This window comes from Cydia pomonella, chromosome 23 (genome assembly GCF_033807575.1).
Source record: "Cydia pomonella isolate Wapato2018A chromosome 23, ilCydPomo1, whole genome shotgun sequence".
In the NCBI taxonomy this organism is placed as follows: Eukaryota; Metazoa; Arthropoda; class Insecta; order Lepidoptera; family Tortricidae; genus Cydia; species Cydia pomonella.
In genome coordinates this window covers 2,931,698-2,943,734 of record NC_084725.1, presented here as the reverse complement: position 1 = coordinate 2,943,734, position 12,037 = coordinate 2,931,698, and the positions used below count along the sequence as shown (strand labels likewise).

At 40.0% G+C, this 12,037-nt stretch overlaps 1 protein-coding gene across 1 annotated transcript in view; it reads left to right on the top strand.

The window, feature by feature from the left end:
• Positions 1–1,555: 1,555 nt before the first annotated feature.
• Positions 1,556–12,037, top strand: part of LOC133530512 (protein transport protein Sec24C) — a 35,044-nt gene continuing 24,562 nt past the window's right edge. Inside the window, exons 1-6 of the mRNA XM_061868435.1 lie at positions 1,556–1,684; positions 5,722–7,022; positions 7,719–7,838; positions 9,014–9,213; positions 10,389–10,505; positions 11,108–11,225. Of these exons, the coding sequence (XP_061724419.1) occupies positions 5,741–7,022; positions 7,719–7,838; positions 9,014–9,213; positions 10,389–10,505; positions 11,108–11,225 (1,837 nt within the window). The 5' untranslated portion in view covers positions 1,556–1,684; positions 5,722–5,740. The remainder of the gene's footprint in view (positions 1,685–5,721; positions 7,023–7,718; positions 7,839–9,013; positions 9,214–10,388; positions 10,506–11,107; positions 11,226–12,037) is intronic.

The window sequence follows — 12,037 nt, the reverse complement described above, 5'->3', positions numbered from 1 at the left end:
TGCAGCATACGTGAACGTTTTGTTTCCATTGCTGGTTTTACTGAAAGATAGAAATATTGAGTATATTATTAAAGCAGCGATGTATAAGATAACGTTTGATACAGTCCTATGAGGTGCTTCTAAGTTCTAATTGAGTTGTGAAGTTAGATAAAGTTTTATCAGTTAATTGAGTTTTACTTCACTAGAATTAGTGATGTTTGACACCAATTATCTTAACAAGCTTTGAATTAGGAAATATGTATGTTCTCTATTCTTTTTAAATATTTATTTTAATTTTTACCGCTACTACTGACCACATCATGATTGGTAGTCCTAAACTATGCGTTTTTCTAGAAACTTCATGCTTCGCATATTTAAACTGAGGAATGAACTTTCGCCCGTTTTCCGGACCCATTCGACGTTCATTATCTTCAAGAAAAGAACGTACTCCCTACCTATTAAATTCCGACATTGCACTTGCAACCCCTCCGGTGTAGTGTCCATGGACGACGGTAATTACTTACCATCGGGCGATTCGTCTGCTTTCTTGCCTCCTATACAAAAAAAAATAGAGCAAGATTAGAGAATTTATGTACCTCCAGTTGTCTGCTGGAACTGACTCTGAATCAAAATGTTTAGTTTTTCATAAGGTTTCTCTTCTTGCCCATTTCTCTTCTTAGAAAAGCCTTTATCCGAAAATATCACGCACTGTGTGGTTTAAGAGGAACTTCCTCCCGCGCACGCTCCGGTTGTGGAATGAGCTACCTGCCGAGGTTTTCCCGAGGGTCTACAGTATGAGGTTCTTCAAAAAAATAGTGTACAGATTTTTAAAGGGTCGGGAACGCGCATGTAACACCTCTGGAGTTGCAGGCGTCCATAGGCTACGGCGACTGCTTACCATCAGGCGGGCCGTATGCTTGTTTTTCCACCGTCGTGGTATAAAAAAATATATATATATACTATCAAAGACCTAACAACATATAAATCATATTTCTACCTTCTTCCTATAGCTCACGTAACGTCGCGTTCTCAAGTTCTTGTCGCGTCATTTTTACACCAGAGTCAAGCGATATTTTTTTGTTGTCTGTATTTGGATATGATAAGTTGCATGGTCAATATAACTATATTTAGTTTAGGGATGCCTTTCAGCCACTTTTTTCTTAGGTATTTATTTAGTAGGGCAATAAACCAATAAAGAATGCTAAAATCATACTCTTCTTTTTAGGCTTTGCTACAGTCGGATAATAAATAAATGGGTTAAAATAATAATTATATTTCAATACTATACTGTATTACGTAATACTTAAAGTTTACTTTCTATTTACGCTGCTTTAAATGTGACAGATGATTTTTGGCATTGCCATGCTGAGTCACACCGTTCCATTATGAAATTATTTTTACACACATCAATGTATTCATTAAAATAATTTGCTATAAAAATTGATTTTCTATTAGAGTATATGTATAAATTTAATAATCATCACGTTTATTTTCTATAATTATTAATGATTGCTATAGTCGTAGCTGAAAATTATAAAGAAATTACTTTCCGTTCGACGCGCAGTAATTGAACAGTCAAAAGTTCCACATAAGCGCTCGGTGGCTGACAACACCGCCAAGATACGTGGCCCGTGTATATTCCGCTGGTCGTGTTCTTGTTTATATTTTTTACTAGAAAATATCGTGAAAAAACACTCTATAAGCCGTAAGTATTAAAAAGGGATTATTTGTCCCCGTCCTGTGCAAATTACAACAGAGTCATTATCGTTTATTTGTGTAAAAATAACTTACGAATCGAAAACGGCAGCTGTCAGATTGCACTTAACAATATTTTAGGGATAATTATGCAGTTTTATGTGATTTTCGTTGTAATTACGACGTTATTGTGCAATATGTGATTTGAGAGATAGTTGGAGATTGTTTTTTGATCGTAAATGAATGATGTTTGTTAGTATTTTGATTACGCCAAGTGACCTAACAGGTTCTAATCGAATCCTAATTAGACTTATTTTACAACGTTTACCGTGTTGTCATTCCTGATTTATCCATGTTTATGCTATGATTAATGATATCTACTTATTAAAATGTTAAGAAACTGGGTAATAAAACACTAACCTAAATATATCTTTCTTATCAAACTAGTTGACATAATAATTTCATATGATCATATCGTTCAATTTATTGTGTAAAAAACATATTTATCAGAAACCCTACAATGCATTTTCTTCGTAACAGGCACTTGAATGGTGTAAACATTTTATTGATTATTTACATGCTATGCAATTAAATTAATTAGACCCAATATGTCACATGAATGTCCCAGTTTTTTGGCTCACAATAAAAAAAATATTACCTTATTGATGCTCTATCAAGACTGAGCAATGAATCTTGAAATCAGGGATTGGAACCGGTTTTTTGCAAAAACATCGAAATAACCATATATTTCGGTTTATTTTATACTCTAAATGTAGGACTCAGTTGTGTTTTCAGATAACGAGTTCGTATTATTAGATTGCCTAATTAGAAATGAAGTAATTAACAAAGTACGTTTTTCTCTATAGTTTTAGCTTGAGGAGTACTTGATTGATTTTTTGTAGCTGGAGGGTTTGTGACTTACCATGGTCAAACAAAGGTATATATGTGTCTGGGAAATATATGAGCCACCTGAGATTTGCAGACGATATCATATTACTGTCCGAAAACCCATCCCAACTAGGATCGATGATAAATGAACTAATGACAGCTAGTGCAAATGTAGGGTTAGAGATGAATCTCGAAAAAACAAAACTGATGACTAATCAAAAACCGGTACCCATTTTAGCAAGCAACACCACACTCGAATACGTCCAAAAATATGTATATCTTGGGAAACAAATATCATTTAACCCCGAAAGAAATACAGAAGAAATAGAAAGAAGAATAGCCAATACATGGAAACAATTCTGGGCTCACAAAGAAATACTCAAATCGCAACTTCCTGTACACCTGAAGAAAACAGTGATGGATTCATCCCTACTGCCTTGCCTCACATATGGCTGTCAAACCTGGACATTAAATCAGGCAACCAAAAATAAAATACAGACCACCCAAAGAGCAATGGAAAGAAGCTGTTTAGGCATAAAACTAAAAGACAGAATAAGATGCTCCGATATTAGAAAAAGGACACAAGTAACTGATGCCTTACACTTTGCGCAGAGCATGAAATGGAGATGGGCAGGTCATGTGGCAAGGCTCAATGACGGGAGGTGGACAGGTAAGGTGACCAAATGGAGGGGCCCCCTGGGCTCTAGAAAGAGAGGACATCCACTAGCCAGATGGCAGGACGAAATTGTTGCTACTGCGGGCAAGGAATGGCAAAGCGTAGCAAAAGACAGAAACAAATGGAAACAGCTGGAGGAGGCTTTTACCCAGAAGGGGTCTACAGCAGAAAAATAAAAATTAATATTTATAAATATATATATCAAACGATATAATTCTCTGTGGAATATTGAAGCTCTAATAATAATAATAATAATAATTAACAAAGAACGAAAAAATACCGTTTTCGTTCCCATACAAAAAATACCGGTTTCCGATCCCTGCTTGAAATACCTGTTATCTGAATTACAATAAACCAAAATCTAAATTTAATTATCTCTTTGTTGAACCTTATAATTTTGAAAACTTCCTAGACATGAGTTGTATTACAGTCTTCTTCTTCTTTCTCCTGGCTATGTTCCCATATCACTTGGGGTCAGCCCTCCTTGTATGTTTTCGCCACAACAATCTATTTTGTGTTGTCACTGCATCCGCCGGCAGAACATTTGAGTTTTGCTGGTGCATGTTGTGCAAATTTTGACCTGTTTCGTAGTCATTGTTTGCAGATTCATTTCTAGGTATAAAAATAGTTATTGATGTTTACCCCAAAATGAAGCAACATCCATTATTGGATGCATGCAGTGCATCTCTAGTTTATACTGTATTTATTTATTTTCATTATGTTATTATAGACAAGAAGCTGCTCGCTGATGAGCCTATGTCACACCGTGTCTAGTATTACATAGTTCAAAGTTTGTAAAGTCATATCACTTCACTAAGTAACAGTCAGTCTAACTTATTGTTTAAAAGCCATTTGTCCAATCTGTTTTTAAACACATTGACCGAGGGAGCATTCACAATACTATCCGGTAAATGGTCTAAAGCTGCCACAACACAGTTGGACATAGAATGATATGCAGCTTCAGTAGTAGCAGGAGTGTGAACAATTCTTAGGCTGTGACCTCGGGTCTCACAGCTGATAGTTCTCTTATTGATTATAACGTGAACGTGAAACAAATGGGTAAAAATCATAAAACACTCGATAAGGACTCCTCTCACTGCCCAGGCTTTGAGTGTGGGCAGCTTCAGTACCTTCAGCCTTTTAAGGCATAAGGAAGGTGTTGCGGCTTAAAAGGAATCTTGATGGCTCTTCATGGGACACTCTCTCAAAGGTCTTTGTGTGTCTTTGGTGTATGTTTTTGACAAAATAAGGATTCCATACTTGGAAAGCATATTCAAGCAAAGGGCTGACCTATGTTTTATAAATTTTGATAAAAACTTCAACAGATATGCATTGAAATGAGCATTTTATAACATACAAGAATGAATTTGCCTTTTTGACTATGTTATTTATGTGTTCACATAGAGATTGCTTTGAGACGTCACCCCTGCAATTTGAGAGCTTCCTATCCTGTATTGGCCCATAGGGTTTTTTTTACCGAGATCCAGAACAGCGCACTTGTTAGCATTCAATTTCAATATGCACTATGATATTTATTATTGACTTTATTTTTTTGCGGCATATATTTTTTTATCAGACAATTTCTAAAACATAAAAAACCAAAAAGTAAAATAATACACAAATCTAAATGCATCAAATCTTTTTACGTTGAATAGCCGGGTCCACACAGAGCGAGCTTACGCGCGAGGCAATTTCCTCACGCACAAACCGGTCAGTGTAGACGTGCCTCGGCCGAGGCGCGCGTGCGTGCTTCTCGCCCGAGCGCGCCCGCCTATTGATGAATATAACAATCACATACTAGAATATTTTCCCACGCAGCAAGTAGCAAACTTTAAATATCCATTCCGAACTTAGCGGGATCACCTTGGTCGACTTTATATCAATAAAAATATTTATTTATTTATTTTATTTAATTAGCAGGCAGGCAGTTTGACAACTGATATGACCTGTATCCGTGTATGTGTGTGTATGTGTATATTCATAAAGATAGTTATCATGAACGAGTAGTAGATATAATATGCTTGTCCAATTTATTTTTAAACTGGTTCACATTTTGTGCTGAAACCACATCTTCTGGGAGTTTGTTCCAAGCCCTCACCACTCGATTGCTGAAAAAGTGTTTGTATGGGTTACTGTGAGCCCTATGCCTTTACAGCTTTAAATGATGACCTCTCAGACGGTTGTTGTTGTTGCGCTTGAACATCTCTTGGAAATCCTTGAGGCAAATATCTATAAAGATTTTTTTTTTTATTAATCTTTTTTCTGTAGGTTTTTTTAAAGTAATAAACATATTTCAAAACATTTTTCAATGGTCCAGATTTAAAAAATGCACCATTTAAGCCTCACTTTTTAAAGTACTAAAAAGTCTGTAAAAAAATATACAAAAAGATGATGTTATAGATTGGTCATATTTGCCATATAAAATCTAATTCAGGATTAAGCTGTATGAACAAAATTAATGCACTACTAATTTATCATTACAGGTACGGCTTAACCAACACCATGAACCCACAATACCTGCCCCCAGGGCCGAACAACAATGCACCGAACAACCCTCTCGGCTCCGACTACAACGGAGTCCAAAACGCCAACATGTATAGTCAGAACGGGCCACATAAGCCATATGACAGTGATATGGCCCAGAAAATGCAGGGCATGAACTTGAATGGCCCTCAAGGCTTTTCTCAGCTGCCACCTGGACAGTTACCACCTGGCGCTTTCCCGCCGACATCCAATTTTGGTGGACAGCCTGGATTCCGACCACCAAGTGCCGGACAGTTGCCGCCGAGACCAATGCCTGGGCAGCCGCCACAAAGTCAGACTCCTAATTTAGAAAATAGGCCATTCCCCCAAGGGCCGATGCAAGCAAAATCACCTAGTCAGCAAGGTCCCGGGCCAATGCCAAATCGTCAACCTCCTGGGTCTATGGGGCCCCAAGGGCAATTGCCTCCTGGTGCTCATCCTGGCATGCCACCTAGTTCGCAACCAGGCCAAATGCCTCCAGGCCAAGGTCCTCCAAGTCACTTTGGTCATATGCCTGGACAGGGTCCACCTGGTCAATTACCTCCAGGCCAAATGCCTCCTAGTTCACAAGGTCTGGGTCTGCCGCCTTCATCACAGGGCCCACCCCATATGCCTTCTGGCCCCCAATCTGGTCAAATCCCTCCAGGCCCGCAGAGTCAGCCTGGTCAAATACCATCACAAGGACCTCCTGGGCAAAACCTTCAAGGTCCAGGACAACCTCCAAGTTCACAAGCACAGTTACCTCCACATAGTCAACCAGGACCTCAAGGCCCAGGGCTTATGGCCCCCTCTGGACCTAAACCTATGCAACCACCAATGTCTGGGCAACCACCAATGCCTCAACAACCACAAGTGCCAGGACAACCGCCACTGTCTCAGCAATCACAAATGCCAGGGCAACCACGAATGTCTCAGCAACCGCAAATGCCAGGTCAACCACCAATGCCACAGCAACCACAAATGCCAGGACAGCCTCCGATGTCTCAGCACTCACAAATGCCGGGGCAACCATCTATGTCTCAACAACAAAGGCAACCGGGCATGCCACCTTTTGGAGTACCCCAGTTTCCTCAAGGGCAACCACCACAACCAGGGTTACCGCCGCAACCTGGGCAACCGCCGCAACCTGGGCAACCGCCGATGCCTGGGCAACCTCAAATGCCTGGGCAACCGCCACTAATGCCTGGACAACCACCGATGCCTGGGCAATCGCCGATGCCTGGCCAACCACCGATGCCCGGCCAGCAAATGCGTCAACCAGGTATGATATTTTTGCAGTTTTCCCTTCATAGTAAAAAGACGTACTATCCACAGTTCATCCCTTGGTTAATAATGTACCATACTTTAAGCTCCAGTTTAGCTTATTGTGACGGAAGAGTAACTACGGAACCCTACTCTGAGCATGGCCCGATATGCTCTTGGCCGATTTATTTTCTACTAACATAGAATAGATAAGTCAGGAACGTAAACATTTACCTTAATTTTAAGTGAGATTTGAGCGCGGCGCGCCAACAAACTAGTTACTCCAGTTTGGCGCATTTATTGTACTTTGTAACTGTGTAATTGTTTTACATGAATAAATGAATTCATAATAAGTTTTTGTCAAAAATTTCATTTTTGGTACAAGCTTTTATCGCTGACTGTACTTTTCTTTCCACAAGCAACTATACTCATCGAGACAATTCTAAAAACCCCAAACACAATTAGGTTGCGTTGTTTTATCACAGAGTTACTATGGCTACCTCCTGTCTTCATTATCAGATCAGCTCGATGTTACCATAGTATTGCATTGTCACCGTACTTACATATGTATGTAAATTTTCAGTTTCACAGGAAACCAGTAAGTGGGTCAAATTTAACTTCCAAGATTTTACCCGTACATAAATAGGTACATTGCAAGTTAATAAAAAACTTGTAATAATAATTGCTTAGTTGGTATACAATGCAATACTTTCAGGATTGCCGCCTCAACCCGGTTTACCCCAGCAACCGCCAACATCGCAATTTAGCCAGTACTCTGCGTCGTTACCCGGCATGCCGCACATGCCGCCCCCAATGCAGCAAAAGGGACCTTATGGTGAGTATAGAGAATGTCAGGTATTAGGGTCAGTCAGGCCCCATATGGAGTATTGCTGTTACCTTTGGGCAGGAGCACCTGCCAGCTTGGACCGTTCGACTCAGTCCATCCTCACACCCTAGAACCTAAATGCTCGCGTACTGTGCGGTTTAAAAGAATTTCCTCCCGGTGACGCTTCGGCTGTGGAATGAGCTCCCAGCCTAGGTCTGGTCTGGCGAATTACGTAATGACAAATCGCGAAATGGACAAGCAGCGTATGTATTTCTTTTTTATTGAAATTGCGGCTATCAAATAATTAGTTTTAGGCAAACGGCTATGCTTATGTTAAAATGAGGGGCTTTTATTTTTTAATTGCAGTTTATGTATTATAGTCAATATTACGCGAAACTGCGTAGGGGGCGCCACTAACACAATCCATCACAATCTAGAGGGTCTACCGCGAAACAAGAAAATCGAAATTTCGTTATCTAACCTTTCCATGACGATTCGAGCGATGAAAAGGCAGATAAGTAAATTTCGATTTTCGCGTTTCCCGGTAGGCCCTTTGTAAACAAACCGCCTGGATGCATCAATGTCATATTTTATTATCTGTGAAAACTACATTAACACACTACACAGTAAGTATAATTGTGTAAGTTACTCTATGGTTTACGAAATGTGCTAGTGCTGCACTCTGGCGGCAGAACATTGCAGTAATACTCCCTATTGTCGTAGAATAAGGTCAAGGTGAGAACAGTGGCTCAGCTCGAACAGTGGCTCACTTAACCTAATTTCATAACGAGAGAGGCTATTTGCTTCTCTGTTAACCCTTTTCCAGGCCGCACCAATCTACAAGGTTTTCCCAAAAAAGCCAAATATATTCCAATTAATCCAGCTTTGATGATTCATTTGAAGACAAGTAACATTTCCTGAAAGTGTAGTCTAATTTGAACCTCAAATCAGAATGCTAAAGTTGAAATTCTAATGGCGCGTATGTGGTCGATAAATTGTACTATGCCTGGTTAATACAGCAGAAAAATTCAGTAGTCGAACAAATTCAAATTCCCGCTCCTGCCTTGATCCTGACTGCAAAACTGTGTTCCAAAACTGACGCTAAGGATATAGGTAGGAATGCCGCTAAAGCCGAAGGCACCAAGCCGTACCTATTATTCAAAGAGGGTTATTTACATTTTTAGGTCAACCTCCAATGCCTGGTCAACCCCCAATGCCAGGACAACAAATGCCCGGACAACCCCCAATGCCAGGCCAACCCCCAATGCCCGGACAACCAATGCAGCCGATGATGGGTCAGCAGATGGGACAACCCCCAATGCCCATGCCCGGTCAACCGCCAATGCCTGGGCAACCGCCGATGCAGCAAGGGTATCAGCAACCGGTAGGACTAATTTCTCATTTTGTTATTGTGGCCAATTTAACAGATTAACTTACGACATATTTTTAATTCCCCAGTGGAGTGTACTTTTATTGAACATCTAGACTGCCTGCAATTTCGTCCGCGTAAAAACTAGGTGTATTATTTAACCTTCTTCCTCGCGCTGTCCCGGCATTTTGCCACGGCTCATGGAAGCCTGGGGTCCGCTTGACAACTAATCCCATTTTGGCATAGGCGTAGGCACTAGTTTTTAAGAAAGCGACTGACATCTGATCTTCCAAGCCAGAGGGTAAACTAGGCCTTGTTGGGATTAGTCCGGGTTCCTCACGATGTTTTCCTTCACCAAAAAGGGACAGGTAAATATCAAATGATATTTCGTACGTAAGTTCCGAAAAACTCATTGGTACGAGCCGGGGTTTGAACCCCCGACCTCCGGATTGCAAGTCGCACGCTCTTACCGCTAGGCCACCAGCGCTTATTGTGTATTATTGAATGAGGAATAAAAATACAAATATCCAAACACAAATTTTCACGTATTTATTTAAATTTTATTGCTTGGTATAAAATTGTACAAATGGCGGACTTAATGCCTTAAGGCATTCTCTACCAGTCAACCATTCGGTCTAACAGAAACTTGCAGTTAGTGCAGGATTGTACACAATGAGAGGGAATATGAAACACAAATCAAGTTATTCTAAAGAATGTAACAATATTCTACTTATACACATATATACATATTATATTAAGCAAGTTATTTGTGTCATTGATTGATTGAATGATTATTTATTTATGAATAGTGGGTTTACAAAGAGGTTTTAAAACTATTTACAATATGTAACTTCATATGATCTCCACACTGTGCCCAGAAACTATGCATACAAATATAATTTAAATAGCCTAATTACGTAATTACATGCAATGAATATTATATTTAACTGTAATGTTACAACTAATTATGAACTTAACTAATGGTTTAGACATACATTAATAGGCGGGTCGGGACGGCCGAGCCACATCTACACTAGCCATTTTGTGCGCGAGGAAATTGCCTCGCGCGTATGCTTGCTCTGTGTGGACCCGCCTAATAAAGTCTTTGACAATTGCAGCGTATATGTTGTCTGAAGTTCAAACCACCACAAAACTGCGCCACCAGATGAATGAATTCCGTTGTCTTACAGCAATCCGGATACCCACCACAATATCAGCCCCAATTCCCAGCTCAACAACCCGGATACCCTGCCCAGTATGGCCAGCAACCACAAAAACGATTGGATCCCGATCAGATGCCAAGTCCCGTAAGTACAGGAAATCTATTAATAAATAAATAAACATCATTTATTACAAGCTTTTATTCAACTTGTCCTGTTAGTATGTATGGGACAAATCTTGCAAGTTATATTTGACCCACTTCCCGATTTTCGGCGAGCTGAAAGTCTGACCATGGATCTCGGGTTTTTTTTTTAATATTACACAAATTGACTAAGTCCCACAGTAAGCTCAATAAGGCTTGTGTTGATGGTACTAAAGTGGCTGATAGACGGGCGAGTAAGTTCGCGAACTTATGGCTCGACGACTTTTTTCGCTTGTAAAGTACGCGTACTTAGGCTCACACACGAGCGAAAAAGGTCGTCGAGCTGTAAGTTCGTCGTCGTCTATCCGGGACTTTAGACAACGATATATATAATATATAAATATTTATAAATACTTAAATACATAGAAAACACCCATGACTCAGGAACAAATATCCATGCTCATCACACAAATAAATGCCCTTACCAGGATTTGAACCCGGGGCCATCAGCTTCGTAGGCAGGGTCACAACCCACTAGGCCAAACCGGTCGTCAAAACGTTAAAACGTTTAAATACCCTTGAGTAATTGTTTGATATAATTTTCAGATCCAAGTGATGGCGGACGACCAGGCCAGCCGCGGGGGCGTGTTCAGCACCAATGAGAAGGGCGCGGTGCCACCGCTAGTGACCACTGACTTCATTGTCGACGATAAGGGGAATGCTAGTAAGTCATGTGAAATATCTCATCGCAATATCATCTAGTTGTGCGTGCTTGTTTACTGAAAATATCGCTCCGAACTAATACAATCACATATGTACTTGTCCGGTCTTTAAGTACATTTAATACAGAAGTACACCTAGAGTGTCGAATTGTACATTTCAAAATTTGTTATCTCGCTTACTCCCGTGCAGTTGCAACGGCGTGATGTCTATGTGCTGTCTCGCTCATATTAGCCCAGAGCCATTCGGTCTTCGTACGCGCTCGGCGTTAGTTCGGTCGCATCACTCGGATCGCTGTGCTGTTAACGTCTTTCCTCGCTCCCGTTCGCGTGTAGTGTACTAAAATGTTCTAAGAGCTGAATCATTAGATAATACAGTCAGACCAAGATAAGTTGGCATCGATTTTGACAGACCAGACAGTGGAAGTGTTATTATGAACTTCTATGAAATTATGACGTTTACTTAACACTCTGGGCTATCAAAATCGCTGTCAATTTAGTTGGGTCTGACTCTAGTTCGGTCTAGTACAGTGCAGGGAATTGCGTATTTTTTTTTCTTTATTTAGAACACAAACAGTCACATATACAAATGGATTTGAAGTACAATGTAGAGTACTTAACATACTTAAGAATCATAGACCTGGAGGTTCATTATTAACTACATAATGTTAACATACATACTAACAGCATAAAGAAAATGAAATTATGAGCCATACTTAAATGCTATTTAAGTACTAGTCTGCAGAGGAAAAAAAAACAATAAGTGGTAATACAGTAAGCAGGTTTGACATTACTGTCTGTTTCATTAATTATCGGA